Source organism: Periplaneta americana, chromosome 2 (assembly GCF_040183065.1).
Source record: "Periplaneta americana isolate PAMFEO1 chromosome 2, P.americana_PAMFEO1_priV1, whole genome shotgun sequence".
NCBI lineage: Eukaryota > Metazoa > Arthropoda > Insecta > Blattodea > Blattidae > Periplaneta > Periplaneta americana.
Genome location: NC_091118.1, coordinates 13,949,071 through 13,971,551, shown reverse-complemented (window position 1 = coordinate 13,971,551; position 22,481 = coordinate 13,949,071). Strand labels below are relative to the sequence as shown.

The 22,481-nt window shown below is 34.8% G+C and overlaps 1 protein-coding gene across 1 annotated transcript; it reads right to left on the bottom strand.

Moving 5' to 3' along the window:
* Positions 1-523: 523 nt before the first annotated feature.
* On the bottom strand, positions 524-17,233 carry Adi1 (acireductone dioxygenase 1). Its single transcript, XM_069846194.1, has 5 exons — positions 17,076-17,233; positions 16,440-16,579; positions 14,519-14,638; positions 8,946-9,125; positions 524-6,340 (listed from the first exon to the last, which is right to left on the bottom strand). Exons 2-5 carry the CDS (start codon positions 16,560-16,562, stop codon positions 6,221-6,223), a joined length of 543 nt encoding a protein of 180 aa, XP_069702295.1. The 5' UTR covers positions 16,563-16,579; positions 17,076-17,233; the 3' UTR covers positions 524-6,220.
* Between the last annotated feature and the right edge of the window lie 5,248 nt (positions 17,234-22,481).

Genomic DNA, 22,481 nt, shown 5'->3' with positions numbered 1-22,481 from the left:
AGGCTCGATCCCGGGCCAGGTCGACGGCATTTAAGTGTGCTTAAATGCGACAGGCTCATGTCGGTAGATTTACTGGCATGTAAAAGAACTCCTGCAGGACAAAATTCCGGCACACTAGTGACGCTGATATAACCTCGGCAGTTGCGAGCGTCGTTAAATAAAACATAACATTAACATTACAAAGAGGACAAGGAGAACAATGGGAATACGAGGACAACAATGAGAACACAAGGAGAACAAAGAGACCAATGGGAATACAGGGACAACAAGGCAAATATAAGACGAACAAGAGAAGGAAAACAAGGGGAAGACAAGGAAAATAAGGGGAAGACAAGGAGAACAAAGTAAGATGAGAACAAGGAGAATATAAGAACACATAGTTCTACTTAAAGATAATATACACCTGTAGATTTTTTTAATGTCCTTTCACACAATATCACGGACATACAAACTTCCTCGCCCATGCTCCAGTAAGTAGAGGGTTTTCCTTTCATGTTCATACAAATTTATTAACACAAAGGAGTGAATTTGTAAATCTTTATTACAAACGATGTATACAACACAAGATAAAATGTATATAAAATACAGTATCAAATATTTTTCACCTTCTTTGACTTTAAAATTCACAAAAAGACGACAAATATAAAACATCTCTTAAACAAGAATTCAACCATTTTAACAATGTAATTTTAAACAGATGATGATGGGAAGACAGAGGACAGGAAGCTTTCAATAAGAAGAAACTACGTAGTAAAGGGATAACAATTATTAACAAAGAAGATACAGTACTAAGAAACAATAGTCACTGCTCAGCAATTTGATAAGGCAGATTGATGAATCTACTCAGACCTCTCGAAACACAAAGCTGGTATACCACAGTACAGACAACTTGTTAGGTTTAATTGTTTGATGTCTGGGATTACGACAAAAGTGTCAGGATGACTTCAACAGATTAACCCAACACTGGTTGCTATATGAGCATTTTGCTCACTATCAAATTCAAATGACAATCACATCAAAATCTAGTCGATTTTATAAGTGTTGGCTATTGTCTGCTAGAAGAATTTTCTTTGAACAATACATGATACTCTGTAGAGAAAATATTTCTCAGGCCACTAGCTCAGTTACAATTGCATAATTACTGTCATGCCTTTGTAAAGTCAATGGAATTCTAATCCTATTCGGGTTTATTACTCCCCTTTAAAAGTTTCTAAACCTTTCTTTCAATTCACGTATTTTGTCAGAGAACTTACCCTTTTATAAAATAAAAACATATTGGGTTGGTACACAAGTTAGTAGCGTTTTTGTTTCGTGTGTTGGTACACGGTTGCTATGGGTTTATTTATTGATTGTCATTTTTTATTTGAAGTTCAATTGTTGTGCTTGAGTTTCCATATGAAGAGTCCACTGCAAGAATGATGGATGTCACTTTCTTGTCGAAAATGAACCAAGACTGTCAATGCATAGCTTAAGACATATAGAATGTACATAGAGAGTTACATGGCATTAACACTGATAGTCATTGTCCAGTAATGATCGGAAAATCACAGTTAAGCTTTGAGCGCTAAGCATTTCAAACTTTCAACTGTGTCTCCTGCAAAATGTGTTCCAAATGACATCCATCATTCTTGCAGTGGACTCTTCATATTGAAGCTTTCATTTTTGCAGATAGTGAGTGGAGTAGTGGATGCTAGAAAATGGAGTGTCAAATGGAGAAAGTGAAACATTTCCGACATATTTTTCTTTTCGAGTTCAATAGAGAGGCGAAAGCAGCGAAGGCAGCCAGAAATAGGAACAGATGCATTATAGGGGCCACCCATCACACATTATATGCAAAAAAAGGTCAGCAGAAGTAATAGTTCGATTAGCGTTTTTAGCATTCGATATTCGATAAACATTAAATGCTACCAAATTAAAAAATTAAATAAAAAAATTTAAACAATTTGTTACTACTGATGTGATTTTAGTCACTTTGTATTATATTTTGGGTGAATGTTACTTATGTCCCGCCCACTATAGGAGACATAGGCCAGTTTTATACTAATCCTAAACATATTTAGTATAACTTGTTGCTTGTCAGTCAATGCCTACTGACAAATAAAAGCAATTGACAATAGATATCTCAACAATAATTTGGTCCAGGGAGCATTCTCTTTTGGCACAAGGATGATTTATGTAACATGTTTGTAAATTAGTCTTTTAAACACCGGTACATTCTTTAATAAATCACTGAAAAACAAATGTGAATATGTAAGATGTGGAGTGACTACGAAATTATTATTATTTTTTGGCGTATCATTTTTATGTAAATAATGATAAATAAAAACTAACATGCCGCATAACATTATTTTAAGAAATACAGGAAACAAGCATCAATAATATTCACCATTCTTAATGATCTTGGGATAGAAAAAAAAACGTATGGAATAGAAATTACATACAAATGTGCGTGTAATAAACAATAAGCAAACCACCTTCGATTAATCATTTCAAAACAACGTGAATATAGCGTCGATTGTGTAGGAAAATAAGTCAACAAAATAAAACCGGCTGTTAATTTAGAAGTTGGCAAATATTTCATGTTGATTATAACAACAATACATATCGATAGTAGCATTCATACCATACAACCAATAAGGAGATTGGCCCCTACAATGCATCTGTGCCCAGAAATATTTGTGCTGTGTATGGGGACAATGCTATCGGAGAGAACATGACAAGAAACATTAGTGACACTCCACGTTCATGAAGATGTTCGGGGTTTAATGAAGACCATTTAAACACATTAATCCACAATGATCCACGTCAGTGTACCCGAGAACTGGCAAATGTGATGAACTGTGACCATTCCACCATCGTGTGACATTTGCATATTCAATATGCAAAGTTAAAAAATCAGATGTATGGGTACCGCATGCTCTAAGCCAAAACCACAAAAATCAGCGGGTGGCCATATGTGCATCTTTGCTTGCTGAATTGTTATCTATACTAAGAGCCAGATTATGAACTGACTAAATCGGAAGCAACGTACTGTTGCCCTCTTTCTGAGCTCTGTTGCCACATAGTGGCGCGAGATTCAAAGCGTGTTCAACGTTAGTCACTGACAAGATCGATACATGTAGCCTACTGATATTGAGTCACCGATGTGTTTAAAGTAACTGTCGTAGCTGTGTTTTCAATTATTAATATGATAAAGAAGTATATAACGAATTCAAACATCTCAGTTAAACGAACGAACGATTTGATTCAAATAATATGATAATGATAATAATAACAATAACAATAATAATAATAATAATAATTAGACTTCGTGGAATTGCCACGAGAATCGTAAGGTTTACTGCGCACGCGGTATAGATTGTATGGGAAGGGGGTGTGCAATGGATGGAGCATTCTTCTGATGTAAACACTGAGCGGTATACTCCGGTTACAATAAAACCTGTATCCTGCATTCAAGAAATATAATGAATGATCATTGAAGTAGGAAATGTCTAAAAATTTAAATACACAATTATTTTATAGTGAGATATATTAACTCTCAAAATTTAATGTAATATACTCACATCATCCTTGAATACGTGCATTGCAGTAAAGATTACGTACATTTAGAGCGACTGCAAAGTGAACCTCCCCCGATGGTCACTCAAACAGTTTTTATATTGGGAAAATGTACGTTCAACATCACATGATGTAATACGTGCATATTTGAAGAACGGAAAGTCACTACTTTTTAGTACACCAACTTCAGACGTCTTGTCGTGACTTGATAGTACATAATTTATAATACGAAGTTGTGAATAGGAGAATTTTTAGCAACTTACATTTCACTTTTTCTGAAATTAGTGAATTGTTATTTTGGATAACGGTTTGTGATACTTTATACACTATATTAAGGGCTTCTGCGGGTTGTAGTTTAGACGATTCTAACAGGATGATGCTTTTGGACACGATTTTAAAATCAGAATCAGTGAACAGAATATCTTCCAATAGCTGTTCAGAAGGCAATGATTTTACAGCTGCAACAGCGGAACTGTCTGTGCTATCCAATGCATCAATTACCTCCATTATTTTGCCGTAATGTTCTGCATAATAATTAACAGCATCCAACCATGTTCCCCAACGGGTCAAGACTGGCTGCGGGGGTAAGGGTATTCTAGGGGCAAGTGTTTGGGAGAGCAACACTCTCATTGTAGTAAGTTATGTTTGATTGAATTCTTGTCTGCACTGAACAAATGTTAAGCTTTGACTATTCCAATCACAGTAATGCAAAAACAAGTGCTTACATAGGTATACATTAGCTGTAGCTGCTCTATCTATTTGGACCGGTCACATCTCTTAACATGAACTGCTTATACTAGGAGACTGGGAGTTGCCCACCTCCTCTATACTATCGTGGATCGGCAACCTGATTGCGTGTGGCAATTCAACGAAGTCTAATAATAATAATCATCATCATCATCCTTGCATGTATTGGGCCTAGTGGCCCGTTACGGTCTCTTGCCAATGCTTGAATGGTCTGCCCAAGGATCTCTTGCCCACAGGATGGTAATTTAAAATTTGGCGTGGAATTCTAGAATGAGGCATTCTGATGACATGTGATCTCCAGTTTTGTCTGTATTTCTGTAGGTATTCTGTAATCGGTTCAATCTGCAGTTCTTTCATAATGTCAAAATTTCTAATGTGATCCATTCTTGTGTATCCCGCTGTACGACGCATAAATCTCATTTCTGCCGCTGTTAATCTTTGTGAATCAATATTACGAATCGTCCAAGCTTCACTACCAAAACAGAGTATAGGTCTGGCCAATGTTTTATAAATTCTGGTGCGCGTGTGTTTTTGTACTAAGGTTGGTTTGAATATCTGATTAATTGTCCCCATTGCTCTGTTGAATCTAATAATTTTCTCATTCAAATCCTTTTTTTCCTTAATAATAATAATAATAATAATAATAATAATAATAATAATAATAATAATAATATAGTGTTAACTAAATATCTCAAGATATATTATAGTAATTTTTATTTTATTTTGAGTCGTTGTTATAAATTGAATTTACTATTTGGCTATTTTTGTACATCAATAATAATAATTTAATTAATATAATCTTAATTTTATATTTATACTGATTGAGTCATGTATATTCAATTATTATTATTATTATTATTAACAAGGAGCTGATGTAACCCATTCAATTCTATACTTTCTCTGTTCTCCAGGACTCTAATATTAATAATAATAATAATAATATTATGTACAGTAATATTTCAGACTGTCAGTGTTCATTAGGCCCACTTAACAGGTCATATAATAGGATGAACTCCTCTTCAATACTAGATGCCTTGGGGATAAGGAAATAATTTGTCCTGCAGCAGAAAATATTTAAATACAATACTACCTACGTTGTTTTCTGCTAGAACTAAGTTAAACACGTGAACTCTGTTTCAACTGACCGGTAACGGCTATGGTTAACCGAGTAACTTCAGTGCTCTGCTGTCAAGCACATAAACCGATAGAACCGAGTAACTCAACAGTTCTACTCACTCCGTCCCCACCTCTAGCTACCCCTCTAACCTGCACTTTCCTCTCGCACTCCCAACTACTTCCTGTCTAGTCGGTTTACTACCTGGCTTTTAGTCTAGCTCTTTGTAGGTACAGTATATCTTTAAATTAAATCAACTGTTTAATCATATTGCATATGAGATTTCTATATTTTTTTTACTCATTTTTTCTTAATTTTTCCATTTGAATTTACTGACCCCAATAAATTTATATCTGTAGGTACGAATTTCACATTAGTTAACAGGAGAAAAAGTGAAAAAACTTTCAAAATAGAAATCGTTAATATAATGATTTTTTTTTTCTTTTCCTTCCTTAAATTCTTGCAACTCCTTACAACGACAAAACGCACCCCAAACCAAGACAAGCTACTACACGACTTCATGAAAATATGGTATAACTATGCATTCATTTCAGTTCCCCTCTTTTTCTGTACGTTCATTCAGTATAAAAACTAATCTGTACTTTAAGCAAAACTGAACTACTACAATATAATTGAGCTGCCTTCTTCCCAAAGCACCATAATTGCAATTCATCAGGAGTAATTTATACATACATTGTACATATCTACATAACAAGCCCCAATAAATTCCATTTATATACAAAGCTTACCAGTTCTGTATAAAATTGATACTATTAGTGCATCTCTTCAAATGTTAACACTTTAAAATCCATGATTGAACTTCTCCAGGTACTTTTTACGACACTCCATGTTGTCAGCTGGTCTGTTGTGTGGAGTCCATACAGGTTCTCCAATGAAAAATCTTTTAGCTTTGATGTAATTCTGTAACAAAATAACATAAAGTTTCCCGTATATTTATATTAAACACCAAAAGTGAAATTATAATAATTGAGGGGTTTGCCGGAAAAAGGGCATATACGTCAATATGGTGAATTGAGATACAGGCAATCTAAGATTTTAAAACGCACCTGAATAAAATGTTATACAGATAGTGAACAAAATTATACATTAAATTAAAAATCTTAGCGAGTATAAATGTTTTGTAGCATTTAGGCAATTTATATTATTAAATTTCCTTATATTTGTACCATAAGAAACTTCAGTCTATACGCCCTTTATCCATATACTGATTTGCTTAGGGGGATTTAATGTAGATTTCAGACTTAAATTTCACACGGAATTGAAACAAAGATAAATTTTATGACATTTATTATCTACTTCTAAAGTAATTTACATTATTTCAGATATACTGAGTAGACATTAAGTACACAAAGCAAAATCTCTGAATAAAACAGAAAAAGAAAATCTCCATTTTGTGTGAACATAAATAAATAAAATTTATTCTTTGTATAATCCTGATAACAATAAGCCCAAAAATCTCTTTATAGAACATAAAATATTTCCATCTGAATCTACGAGTTCCATAAGTTTGTTTACTCTTAAAGCAAGGACAATAATGAACATAAAAGCAGTCCAAGGAAACAACTGGACTGACTAAATTGAACTATATACATATTTGCTTAGTCTCTACCAAGAGAAAACACACACAGTACAGTATGCGGTTAACGCGCAGCACTAGCTCTACTTGTAGACTGATATACTAAATCGCGCACGCACGCACGCAGCCCTGTCCTGCAGGTATGTACAGTACAATCAAAACAAAATTTCGCTACTAGCGAATTAGTCACTACATTTTAAACCGTTTTCCCGAAGAAGGGCGTAGAGGTCTATCCGCCTTTCTTCCGGCAAACCCCTCAATTATAAACGTTGACTTGAACATTTCACTTGTCCAAAATTGTTAAAAGTGGAGTGTTCTAGGAGAATGTAAAATACTTAAGGATAAAGCAGTTGGGGCTAAAACACATAGATTTAACTTTATACATCTCATTCACAACAATTAAAAATATGTTGTTGTTGTTTTCTAATGCCAGGCATTTGACAATAAAGTCATTTGACCTCTTGCACTCCAATATTTTTCGAAGATATTATCATGACTAGCCACTGAAGCACAGATTTTGAGGTGTTCCGAATCCATTTCTTGGTTTGAGTTGCACAATGGGCAGTTAGGGCACTGATATATTCCAATTCTATGCAGGTGTTTGGCCAAACAATCATGGCCTGTTGCCAATCTAAATGCAGCTACACACGATTTTCGTGGTAAATCGGGAATTAACTGTGGATTTTGATGCAGAGAGTTCCATTTTTTCCCTTGGTATTGAGTTATCAAATTTTGTTTGTTGAAGTCTAAGTATGTAGATTTAATAAATCTCTTCACAGAGTAATACGTAGATTTAGTAACAGGTCTGTAAGTAGCAGTGCTGCCCTTCTTTGCTAAAGCATCAGTATTCTCGTTTCCCAGGATTCCACAATGGGATGGTATCCATTGGAACACAACTCTTTTATTGAGTGATAATAATTGAGAGAGCATTTTAGTTATTTCTGCTGTTTGAGATGAAGGTGTGTGTTTAGAGACGATTGATAGAATAGCTGCTTTGGAGTCCGACAATATAACTGCATTCCTAAATTTATTGATGTGGCATAGAAGATTCCTGAGACATTCACTTATTGCAATGATTTCACCATCAAAACTTGTTGTTCCATATCCAAGAGATCTAAAAAGTGAGAAGAGACAGCACGTAACACCTGCACCGGCACCTTGTTCTCTGGAGATCAAGGATCCGTTGGTGTATAAATGAAGCCAGTTTTGTGGAGGGTACCTAATATTAATTGTCTCTAATGACAATTGTTTCAGCTTTTCAGTGTTTACTTCTGATTTCAGTATTTCTTCTGTTAAATTTAGATTATATTCTATATTTAATAGAGTTAAAGGGTTTGGTTTAATTTGTAAGTTTTCTTTTAAATTCGGGATTTTGATTTTCTGTTTTAATTCTTGAACAATGGACATAAAACTTTTTTGAGTTTTCAATCTACAAAGAGGACTGTATGAATGCCAATTGTTACCTGGTAATCTGATAAGTTTTTCATACTGAATCAGTGCTTTCTCTTCTATTGTCATTTTGATGCTGTTAATATTAGTGAGGAATCTCATAGAATCTATTGGCGTTGTTTTGATTCCACCAGTAATGAGTCTGAGAGCTTGGTTTTGAACATATTCTATGTCGTTTATGAAAGGTGAAGTAATTAAAATTTCTCCGCAGTATGTCAGCACTGGCTGTATAAACATTTTGTATGTAGTGTTCAAAGTATTCCTAGAGCATCCCCATTTCTTTCCTGCTAGTCTTTTTAGAAGGGAGAATCTTTTACAAGCTTTTTCAGAAATGTATTTCAAATGGTTGCTCCATGTTAACTTACAATATAGATATATATTAGAACATCTGTGTTCACAAACCATCAGTGCAGTACACAAACCATTTTTCTATAGTGCAAAGAGAAAAGATTACAATTTAAAAAGTCACATTTAACTAACCTTTGAATCCAATGTGAAACGGTGATATATTCCTGAAGGTATTATAATCATATCCCCAGGAATTACTTCAATACGTAACCATTCGTCTTTGCCATCTCTCACATCAAAGTAGCCAGATCCTTCAAGGACAAGTCTGATTTCTTCATCTGTATGCAAGTGCTCGGTAAAGAAATTGTGGAGCTGCAAGTGAAATGAAATAACCAAAGATTAAAAGAGTAATTATTAGGGCTAGGATTTTGATGACCTATAAATCATGAAAAAAATGTCCTAAAAACAATGCATTTATGACCTAAAAATCTTTCAAAAATGCACTTAAAAATGCCCTAAAAATTGATCTTACATAATTCATTTAGTAGGAAAAGAGGTTTTGTACTACTTAATATTTAGACTAGTAATTAAATTAAATTCTAGTACCAACATTCAAGTTTATTTAATTTTACATAATTTTTTTTATGTAGTACACTTTAATTATTATTTTACTTGATGTAGTTTCCATGTAGTCCACCACAAGGCCACTCTTATCCGGAACTAGCAAGTATGAAGGAGTCTATATTGAAGGGGTGGTTGGACTGATCCATTATATGGGGAGTACTACGTTAAAATGGCAATATTTGTGTAGAAAAACTATTAAAATATTAAACAAACTAATGGGTATTAATGGACAATATGTAGAGAAAACATCCAAGGAAATAAACATTATTTTACATTAATAATGGGGCTGCAAAAGGGTATCTGTCGGATACAGGGGGGAGAACCATTAATCCTTCCCATTGAAGACTTTAAGGAACCAACCTGGACAAATACCCAATGTCCCATCCCTACCTTCCCGTGGTGCAGCTGTTAGTAAGCATAATTTTACAAGCTGAACTAAAGGGAGGGGCACTCATCAATTAGCACTGGTCAGCTTGATGAGTTAGTGACTGAATTTGGTATAATTTTCCTCTATTCAATACCTAATTCCCTCTTTACCCTTTCCTATCCAGTCCTCTGACTGAACTCTTACTTTCTTCAACCCCGACGGCATTAGAGCATTCGAGGCCTAGGGGTTCATTTCCCTTTCCTTCCTCCTCTTTCTACTTTTCTGTTCCTAGTGCTGACCTGCTATGGCACTAAAATCGTCCTCCAGTGGCTTAAGGAGGGAAAGCTGGTGATCAACAAGATCTCCCAGCTAGGTCCAATGGACCCGTCGACCAACAGCAGATGTGGTCCTCCAGACATTCTGGGGGTTGTGTGTGAATGAAGTAGCCACCAAAACGTTAAAATATGGTGTTCACTTAAATCGGCTACAATTTGCCATTTTTCACATATTGGAGTGCAAGAGGTCAAATGACTTTATTGTCAAACGCCTGGCATTAGAAAACAACAACAACAACATTAATAATGGGGATTTATAACCAAAATTAAATGAAAATGCCTCAAAAATGACCGAACAGATCAGAAAATGCTCTTATGAGTTGAAACAGGCAAAAAACGCAAAAAAAAAAAAAAATGCCCTAACATGTCTTAAAACACTCAGTTTATCGCATAACATATAAATACTAAAGCAGCTATGTTTCTGGCTTATTAAGAAAAAGATGCAATTTCATCAAAATCCTAGCCCTAGTAATTATTAAAACAAAAGTGTAAAAACATCCACCACTCACATACATTTTTAGTATTTATTTAACCTGGTAGAGATAAGGCCGTCAGGCCTTCTCTGCCTCTCTACCAGGGGATTACAACTACAGTATGAAGAATAAAATTACAATTAATATTAAATTACAATTACAATAAAAGTCAAAGTACGAAAAGATTACCTGATTAATGAAAGCTAGACAATTTATTACAGAAAAAAATATTTTCTTTTGTATTTACTGAATTACAAATTAAACCTAGAATAACAAAATTGTATAGCAATGAAATTACCGGATATTGAAATATTTTGTGATAGATTAAGAGAACTATTTACAAGAAACCATGTCTGAATGAGCCTCAGTTACTGACCAAGTGCCTAGTAAGTTTGCGTTTGAATTCAATTTTATTTCGACAGTCCCTGATGCTAGCAGGTAGCAAATTTCAGAGTCTTGGCAGGGCTATTGTGAAAGAGGATGAGTATGAGGAGGTGCGATGGGATGGTATTGTTTCATAGTGAGTGTGTGTGTTCAGACTATGGTGGGAAGAAAGGTAAGTGAAGCGAGACGACAGGTGCAAAGGAATAGAAGCGAAAGAGAAGTGAATGTAAATTTCTTTTCTTATCTAGTTTAAGCCAACCTATTGCTTCCAGGGATGGGGTAATATGATCATATTTACGAAAATTGCTTATAAAACATACACACAAATTTTATGAGCATGTTTAAGTTTCGTTTTGTTGTCACTGGAAAGGTCAGTCAGTAAAATGTCAGCATAGTCAAAATAGGGAAATACAAGAATCCGCACAAGGGATTTTTTTTAACTTGATCCAAAAAAAAAAAGCAGGAGGGAAACAAGATCACACCTCTACTGGGCTCCCAAGTTCCTGACATGACCCCAATAGAAGAAGAAGAAGAAGAAGAAGAAGAAGAAGAAGAGGAGGAGGAGGAGGAAGAAGAAGAAGAAGAGGAGGAGGAGGAGGAAGAAGAAGAAGAAGAAGAAGAGGAGGAGGAGGAGGAGGAGGAAGAAGAAGAAGAAGAAGAAGAAGAGGAGGAGGAGGAGGAGGAAGAAGAAGAAGAAGAAGAAGAAGAAGAAGAAGAGGAGGAGGAGGAGGAAGAAGAAGAAGAAGAAGAAGAAGAGGAGGAGGAGGAGGAGGAAGAAGAAGAAGAAGAAGAAGAAGAGGAGGAGGAGGAGGAGGAGGAAGAAGAAGAAGAAGAAGAAGAGGAGGAGGAGGAGGAGGAGGAGGAGGAGGAGGAAGAAGAAGAAGAAGAAGAAGAGGAGGAGGAGGAGGAGGAGGAAGAAGAAGAAGAAGAAGAAGAAGAAGAGGAGGAGGAGGAGGAGGAGGAGGAAGAAGAAGAAGAAGAAGAGGAGGAGGAGGAGGAGGAGGAGGAAGAAGAAGAAGAAGGTTCGTTAAATGATATACAGTAATGCCACATTTCATAGCACTTGATTCATGAATACCACCTAGGCCACTGTCAGAAGACTTGGACAATCATCACATACAGGGTGAGTCAGGAGGAAAGGTACATGGTGTGAGAGCTGATGTTATGGTTTATTTAACGACGCTCGCAACTGCAGAGGTTATATCAGCGTCGCCGGATGTGCCGGAATTTTGTCCCGCAGGAGTTCTTTCACATGCCAGTAAATCTACTGACATGAGCCTGTCGCATTTAAGCACACTTAAATGCCATCGACCTGGCCCAGGATCGAACCCGCAACCTTGGGCATAGAAGGTCAGCGCTATACCAACTTGCCAACCAGGTCGACTTGTGAGAGATGATTCTGAACAAAAAAGTTTAAATGAACATATGCCCTGTTCTTAACAGTATTTGAAAATCACGAGCGTCAGTCTTACGTTCTTCATCAGCATTCACATGCGCACGCAAACAAAACGACTTTAGGTTGTAGTAGGATCAATGAAAATATCCTGGGTGTTGGATCGGTCGCGGTGGAGCCATTTCTTGGCCACCAAAGTCACCCGACTTTACTCCATTGGATTACTGTGTTTGGGGTTGGCTTAACAGCGAAGTCTACAAGCGCAAAGTGGAAACTTCTCGCTCGCATTTTACATGCTTGTGCTGAAGTAAAGGAATGTCCGAATCAGCTCAGATCAGCAACACAGCAGTTGTCTACAAGAGCTGCAAAGTGCATTGAAGTTGACGGTGGACTTTTTGAACATGTTCTGTAAGAAAAGTACACAATTAAACAGAGCATAAGGTAACAATGTTTTCATTTACCCCACCTGCACTTTTTCCGTTCCTCATCATTTCCATTAGTTTTCTCCGAAACCGTTAAGAACAGGACATATGTTCATATAGACTTTTTCGTTCAGAATCACCAATATTGTCAACCCTCAATCCATGTACGTTTCCTACTGACTCACCCTGTATATAGGGCGCAGAATCAGCCAAAGCAAGTCAAAGTGTATGGATCTATCCTGTGTTCAGTCCTTGAGAAAGCTTCTATTTCAGCACCAAAATTTGTGGCATTTGCTGTGCATCCTGGGTAATGAAAAATGATCTATAATTCAAGGCAAAAATGTCTACAGAAATTGAACAATTCAGGCAACGGATCTATCAGAACCAGAGGTCTGCAACGGATGTTTTCGCTCGAGCGCCAAGTAGTTCATAGCATAATCCAATAGGTAGCGCACATGCATGATGGGTAAAATTGTCGCGAGCAATAAATCCTCGAACGATATAAGCTGAACGTTAGACATTCGTTCTTGTTACAGTGATGAACTGTGTAGTAACATCATAGATGTTTATCATTTCAAAACTTTGCAGTGTTTAACTAACCTCTCCATAGTACAACTACAAAACTTGCTTAAAAATGTAATATAAATGTTGTAGGTAAATGTTTCCCCCCCACACACAGGAGTGAAAATGTTTTTTTTCCATATCTGATAGATGTTATTGTTGTATGTAAATGTAATTATTATAAACGGAAAACAATCACGATAATGCAAGAACTGTATCAAGTTTTCTAATAATAATAATAATAATAATAATAATAATAATAATAATAATAATAATAATAATAATAATAATAATAATAATAATAATAATAATAATAATAATAATAATTAGTGTATCAATCTTTGCATCTGTAACAGTTGTGCCGCATGATTATTCGTTTTATTATGTTTTCCGTGACATTATCTCTGTACTAATATTGTTATTAATCTACTGCTATATCAATAATATTTTGTAAAACGTTTCTACTACATTGTCGCAGTATATAGGTGGAACACTATGTATGAACCTATCATATTATATATCTGGTAAATCAAATACTGAATAACTATTAATTGTCCACACCTGTGGAGTAACGGTCAGCGCATCTGGCCGCGAAATCAGGTGGCCCGGGTTCGAATCCCGGTCGGGGCAAGTTACCTGGTTGAGGTTTTTTCCAGGGTTTTCCCTCAACCCAATATGAGCAAATGCTGGGTAACTTTCGGTGCTGGACCCCGGACTCATTTCACCGGCATTATCACCTTCATTTCATTCAGACGCTAAATAACCTAGATGTTGATACAGTGTCGTAAAATAACCCCCAAAAAAATAATAACTATTAATTAGCATTAATAACTGTATATCGAAGTTTTTCGTACTATTTTATTTATAACTTCATGTTCCTGTTTTGCTATGTTTCATTGACTGTTCCATTAAACGTTTGTCATAAACGCAGAAAATAAAGCCTTATTTTTACCGTGTGAGCAAAACATATGTGTATCTTATCTGTCGCCTTCCATACAAGATAAGACATGTCGGTGAGGTGACCTTGTACTGTGCTTCTATTTATTACGAGAGTATCACGACCGATCATATCTCACTCGAGGGTGCGACACTCGACAGAGTTCAAGCGAGCGATTTAACTCCAATGCAGTACTCTGATCAGAACATACCATAAAATAACACGAATGTTTATTACAAATCTTCTGAGTATCATCAAGCAGTACATACCTTCTCTTCATAATTTGGCAAACATTCCTTTGAGCATGTTATCTGGTCTTCGTAAGTGTAATTCCTCTCAAGTTTTATTTTCTCCAGTTTTTCATCTGTCAGTGGGTCATCAGAATTCAGCTAATTAAAGAAAAACAAAAGATAAAACAGTAAGATTCCAAACAATTCTGTGGTTCCAAGGCAAAAGGCTAAATGTCAATTTTTTTTTTTACAAAAAAGAGATTTTCCTATATGTTATGCATACTGATGGTTTAATTTATTGTAGCAAAAGATGACACGAATATCTCTAATATTTTTCTCTCTAACCCATTGCAATGAAAGATGATTACTATGATTTTATACTGTCATTCAAACTTTAAATGCTCGTGCCTGAAAAGCTGCAAGAAATAACATATCACATTTTGCCATGGAGGCATAGAATTATAATAATTAATAAACATCTCAATTGATTATAATTATTTTATCCCAAAAATATACAAATATACTTATATTTCTTTTTCTAAACTGCTTATATAATGTGGCATATCTTTTGAAAGGTTCAAGAAAAATAATTTTGGTATGAAACATTCTTTATATTCATTAATTCATTTAGTGTTCTGTCCAAGGGCAGGTCTTTCACAGCAAACCCAGCTTTCTCCAATCTTTCCTATTTTCTGCCTTCCTCTTTGTTTCCTCATATGAACCATATACCTTAATGCCGTCTATCATCTGATATCTTCTTCTACCCCGAACTCTTCTCCCATTCACCATTCCTTCTAATGCATCCTTCAGTAGGCAGTTTCTTCTCAGCCAGTGACCCAACCAATTCCTTTTCCTCTTCTTGATCAGTTTCAACATCAGTCTTTCTTCACTCACTCTTTCCAACATAGCTATATTTCTTATTTTGTCTGTCCACTTCACACATTCCATTCTTCGCCATATCCACATTTCAAATGCTTTTATTCGCTTCTCTTCACTTCGTCGTAATGTCCATGTTTCTGCCCAATATAATGCCACATTCCATACGAAGCACTTCACTAGTCTCTTCCTTAGTTCTTTTTCCGGAGGTCCGCAGAAGATGCTCCTTTTTCTATTAAAAGCTTCCTTTGCCATTGCTACCCTCCTTTTGACTTTCTAGCAGCAGCTCATGTTACTGCTTATAGTACACCCTTAGTATTTGAAGCTGTCCACTTGCTCTACTGCCTGATTTAGAATTTGCAAGTTTATCTTCTGTATTTTTCTTCCTACGACCATGTTCTTCGTCTTATTTGCATTTACCTTCATCCCATACTGCTCACAGCTGTCATTTAGCTCCAGTAACATATCCTTTAGTATCATTTCCTCTTCTGCTAATAACGCCATATCAGCAAATCTTATATATTTTATACTTCTTCCTCCTACTATCACTCCTCCCATGTTCTAAAAACAGTTCTTTACTAAATCCTCCAAATAGGGTATCATGTTGGCGAAAAAAAAAGTTTTACCCTAGGTCAATTTCTAATGGAGGTAGGTCGGTCCAAAATTTTATCAATTTATTAATTAAAAAAAAATTCTTTGGGCCCCCAAATTCGATTTTCAAGTTTGGATTATATAAATTGCTTAGATTACTCCCAGGAATCATGTCACCAAAGTTTGAAAGACATTAAGGATAGAATTGGGATTTTTATCCTAAGAGTCGATGTACACCCACCTTATGTCTTAATAAATAAATGACTCTTGAGAATGTAACACATAACGAAATTATATAGGGCTCTCATGTCAATTTGGTGTGCAATATAATCCCTAATAATCTTACTTTTGTTCGAGTGTCTTCAATGGTAGTAGGCCTATACCTTAATGACAACAATATATTTTGTGTTTTGTTTAAATTTAGACGAAAACGGTTAACTGCTTCACTATAATAAGCATAGTATAGTAATATTATAGTCATAGCGATACTTACTTTAAAATATTCAACACCTGTTAATTTATATAATTTATCAAGATCTACATAGCATGGAGGCTCTCGATGATGTTCCAATCTTTGGTCGTCTTGCGAAGAATCCATGTACCATGCACGAACCATTTTTGTTAGTGCTGATTCTGAAACGGCAAGAATTTCTGTACATTTACAGCAAAGGTAAATTACACAATATACAATAAAACTTAATAAAATTATCTAGTATTCATAGAATTGTTTAATAATACCACTGTAATTATTTTATTCTGTAAATAGCTCTGGGGTATTCCTAGCTCTGCCATACTGGGTTAGGCAAACTGGCTCTATATACAATTTCACTTACTGTTGGACTACACTCAGTGAACTCCAACATTCTAAAGGAGACATAAGTTTGAGAAATAAAAATAATAGTTTTAAATAAGCAACACTGTCAAACGACCAACAAAGAGGCAAATGATTCGCCCTGACTTCAATTTAAAAACAAACGTATGGTTATGTTTACGATTACATGTAAAGCATATCATCCGAAAGAAAACTAAAACTAGTAGAAACTGTAACATGACCTTTCCTTTTCATAAATTTGTAGTTATCAATTACTGATTTTCATCTATAGAATTGTGAATTACAATAAATACTTACAATCCCCAAAATAAATTACACAGCTGTGTAGACCTAACCACACTAAATTGGACATGTATTAATCAGTGTCGCCAACTAAAGTATATGAAAAATCGCCAATCGCTAGATTCCTTATTGTCAATAAGAGAACGTTTTGTTTTTGTCTCTGGAGGGTCCTTAAAAAGACACTAAGTCCCTATTTAAGTAATATAGAAGATGAAAGAACTTGCCGTCGAAAAAGTTAAAAGTCACCAGGCTTAGCGACAAAATTGCTGGACTGGCGACATTGTTCCTTATGGCGCCTACCTGTTAGCTTTCGGGTTGTAACATAATCCACCACAATTTGTGTTTATTTCAAATAACTCTTTTATTTTTCATTTCAATTAATTAAGGAAAAAATTGACTTAATGACATTAGTGAAATATTTTAATGTAATTTAACATTGATTTGACGATAGTAACGGCCTAGATCATATATACTAACAGATAGCTCTTTTATATAGGCTTTAGGGTTTGCAGTCGAGGCCGGCTTGATGTAGTTCAATAATCGTCAACAGATGGCACAATGACCAACACCACCACGAGACACGAACTCTGAACCGGTCTGGTCGGTCTAAATCGATTATTTCATGCTTACGAGATATTCTACTGTCGACAATTGATGACCTTGGATAAATATTATTGGCCTATATGACCTAGGCAAGTTCGGAACGAGGGAGTTCTAATTATAGTTGTCACGTGGGCGAAGCGGAGAGATAAGATAAAGTACGCCTTTGTATTGAATAGAATACAATGCAGAGTCTCGCGCAAAGCCAATCTACCTAGAATTTTTAGACCATGTTATAAAGTTATCGGTGGGCTAAATTATGATTCGTTATCTCTCCTGTTTTTATATATTTGTCGTGAATATTATTTATATTATCAACTGAGTGTATAACATAATTTATCCGTTAATTGATATTTCACTAATGATAAATCCAAAGAACAATGGGAAATAAGGGACTAACACTGAAAAATAAATAAAATAAGAGAATTTGACGTTCATAATTATAATGTTGTCGGAGTTTTGTTATACTTTACTTTGAATTATTTTAATTTGCACCACAAAAACTTATGGAAATTAATGTTAACATTACCTATTTAGTTATGATAGTAGTATATTGGAAAATTTGTGCATATAGCCTGATTACAATATATAAGTAATCCTATCCTAACCTAACCAATGGTAGTCTTGTTTATTTCAGACATGTTCGTATAATTATACAAAAACAAGAATAATCTAGTTTGCAGCCTGTGATATTGTCTCGTTTACAGTATTATATAATATACATATTACGATATTTACTAGGTACTTTAACAATATATAGTTAATAATATTATAAAATATACGGGCCTAATCCATTACCAAGAAATAGCCCTTCCCTCACATGTTCAATACTGTTTACGTCAAAAGGCCTTCAAACCTTAAAAACTATTAGAAACTGGATTAAAATAGTCATGTTGATGTAGGCCTACAACATTACATTTTTTGTCACTACTCCTGATCCCATTCTAACAGTTTCAGGTTTTGTAATTTGTAACGATACTAACAATACTGATGGGTCATTCCATAGTCACACACGTAACATTTTCGAAGTAACTATAATCTTCACAGGATACTTAATCAAATACTTAGGAGTTCATGAAAGACACATCACTGTTTTTTAACGTAAGCATTCCAAAATATAAACAGAAAATCATAATGAAAAGGAATAATTAATAATGTAAAAAATATTAAATATTATATGGTGTGACACATGAACATTTTCTTGCCACTTAATTTATTACCAAAATGGAAAATGTTCATATTATTGTGCCAAATGTCATAAATGCATTTAGTTGTTTTTGAAACAATTAAGACATTTGTGAAGTACATGTAACTGCTAAATCGCATACTTTAATAAAAATAACAGTGCCATTAACAAATAAAATATTACAAATTATATTGTGACACACGAACATTTCTGTCAAATTGATTACTAATCTTTTCAAATGCATATAGAGATTTACCGTATACACTGTGCCTACAGTTCTTATTATACAAAGCAACACTTGATTACACTAAAGTGTCCACACCTGTGGAGTAACGGTCAGCACGTCTGACTGCGAAACCAGGTGGCCCGGGTTCGAATCCCGGTCGGGGCAAGTTACCTGGTTGAGGTTTTTCCGGGGTTTTCCCTCAACCCAATACGAGCAAATGCTGGATAACTTTCGGTGCTGGACCCCGGACTCATTTCACCGGCATTATCACCTTCATATCATTCAGACGCTAAATAATTTAGATGTTGATACAGCGTCATAAAATAACCCAATAAAAAAAAATTACACTAAAGTACACTTTCAGATTTAAAATATCCACGGTTGTTTACAACTATATGTGGTGATATCTCCTGTGTAATGTCACGTAACAAATACATCAATATAGGCTATCCACTTTTTCTGCCATTTGTAGTACTTCCCTTTTTTTAACAACACAGACGCTTTAAATTCTTCGCCACTACAAGCTTTTGTAACTTCCTCTGCTTATCTGACGTCTTTTTTTAAATTGATTATTTAACGATGTTGTATCAACTACTAGGTTATTTAGCCTCGATGGAATTGATGACAGTGAAATGATATTTGGCGAGATGAGGTTGAGGATTCGCCATAGATTACATGACATTCGCCTTACAATTGGGGAAAACCTCGGAAAAAACCTCAACCAGGTAACTTGCCCCAATCAGGATTTGAACCCGGGCCCACTCATTTCACGGTCAGATGTGCCTACCATTACTCCACAGCAGTGGACCGAACATGGGTTATGTACATTAATTCTTTTGACTTTCGGTTAGCTTTCTTAAGAATACGCATAAAGAAATGTAGTGTTTTCCAGGCTATCCTTGTAATATTAGTGACTTATTTCAACCAGTTTGTTACTAAAATATATACAGTACCTAAGTGTTTACTTGTGACACTGGTGATCCATTTAATTGGTATATGAGACGAATTTAATTTTGTGTTTTACAGAAGGATACATATTGATTTACATTTGCTCACATTGATTTTAATTTTATTTGTTGTAGTCCAGTTTTCAATAACGTCAAGCTAGTTTTGCAAGGCGGTGATATAAGATTTATCACTAATTTTTTCTGTATATTATACAGTCATCCACGAATAACCTTGCCTGAGAAGTGACATTTCTATTCAAATCCTACAATAATTTTCAGTAAATATTTTGCACCGAGAAGCTATTATACATTTAATTTTACTTCTGAGACCAGTGAAATATATGCCAATTTTATTAGAAAGGCGCATGTATAATTATCCAATAGCATGATATTATCTGCAACAAAAACCAAAGGGCATGAAAGAAAAGAAGAAAACATTAATGCTGTGGTTCTTAGAGTTCCATTAGAGTTACACGTTCATTGTCCACTGAAAGTTGTATTTCTCTATTGAAGTGTAAAAGAGAAACTCTCATAAATTATGTCAGAAACAAAGAAAGGCACCACCCAAATATGTGGGATAATTAATTTAATAATGTTATTACCGGGACTTGAAAAAAGCAATCATATGTAATGGGTGGGGAAAAAATACTTTTTAATCGCACTTCTATAGTTCGACAATGCTGACTATTCAGAGTTTTGCCTGACAGGGTGAGCTACCATAAATTCCTTGAAGTCCTAGTTATTACTGAAGCCAAATGTGTGTCTCTTGTCAAGAGTCCATTTTATTTATACTTGTTAAGACATCATTCATAGACTAGTTACTGCTTTCAGTTTTGATACTACATACACTGAAATTAATTTATTATTATTCGTCCTATTTATACATTTATATTGAATGATTCGGTCTACCTTCATAACACATCTCATCAACAATACTCGATAAGAGTTGAATTAGCTTCCATGCTGCGTTGTATTTATTTTGTCATGTTCCTATAGCAGGAATATTAAATAGGAATTCCTTAAAACAGATTTATATTCACTCCTATGCCTTTATATAGAATACCAGTACATATACTGTATTTCTTAAGATTTGGTTACTTTATAAACAGTATGTTAGTGCAAGAACTCTTTTTTTCATATTTAATAATTCTGGCATGCGTCAATAAATATGCTTGAGACCTCTGTCTCTCTGAATTACTCTTTACTAACTGGAAACATATTCCAAATTTATACTTTAAAAAAGTATTAAAATATCCTCACAATTTAGAGCATAACAATTCCCGAAATAATCATCCTACATTAAATTATTAAGATAAAAATGATTCAATCTATCGCTTGTAACAATACCTTTATGGTCCTAATAAATTAAGAAATAATTTACATCCAACAGATTTATTTTAAAATGGCCTGCAGTTATTATTTTGAATTTTATTTTACCTTAATAAATTGAGTTAAGGTACAATAAAATTTCATCAAGTTTCAAACAAAGTAATTCCATCTTTCCAACAGGGGGACAATAAATACTTAAAGTAATGCTAAACTCGAAAAACTTATTGATGCAACTTAATTTCATATTCTATACCACTAACACCAAAAAAAAGTGTCCTATTATTCATACTGATACAAGATGAATAGTTTCTTAGTGTTTGTCCATTCCACTTTTTTTATTGCCCTTCCCATTTCTGTTTCTCTCATATTTAGTAGGTACTTCACATGTAGTATATGTTTTATTTTAATACATATAATAACCATGAAGATATTTGGATATGTCTTACAAAATTCTTGCTGAAGACCATTGTGGTAATATTCTGCCGCATCTGTAGTTTGTACATTTCGAAATTTTCGTGCTTCAGCCCAGAATTCAGGTGGGGGGAGGGGAGGTTGATGTGCCAATGTAGTTTTCCAGAATATAATTATATTCAAAACATTCTCTAATAGGAGGGGCCTCTGATATTAGCTCTGCAAAAAATCTGATACCGGTACTTCTGTTGCTGGTAAATAAGAAAGAACGAAATATAAACATTTTTAACCACTTTCGAATTTCAGGTGCTTTGTGTCTCAGCTGCTGGTTTGATATACTGTTTGTTTCCTTTAATTTTCCAGAGAAAAAACTGTCCTAAGCGAAATTTACACTCTGTAATTTTAACACTGGGAACATTTATTTTGGGAGCATTGTGTGATGCTATTTCATAATATAACAAGAGCTTTGAAATGATTAACTGCTAACTACTTACCTGGGTGAAGCGGTTCCTGTGATTTCTGAAGTGAAAACCGTTCAATTTATAAGGAATTTTTTTGTGGAGATGCATTTGATTGTATATGCAAGGTGTAAAAGTGCCTAAACTAACTGACCCCAGTGCTGTCATGGAGGCCACACCAGGCCATATATCGTATGGAACCTACAATTTTTTTTAATTAATCGTATGGGGAAATTAAAATTTTGTCTGTAAGGAGCCATACGG

Excerpts from the sequence above, each read along its gene's own strand:
- Adi1 (XM_069846194.1), bottom strand. The coding sequence starts at position 16,562 with ATGGTTCGTGCATGGTACATGGATTCTTCGCAAGACGACCAAAGATTG. Across the intron at positions 14,639-16,439 it reads CAGGTGTTGAATATTTTAAA|CTGAATTCTGATGACCCACT; the intron begins GTAAGTATCGCT and ends TTCTTTAATTAG. Across the intron at positions 6,341-8,945 it reads GTTTCACATTGGATTCAAAG|AATTACATCAAAGCTAAAAG; the intron begins GTTAGTTAAATG and ends ATTTTGTTACAG.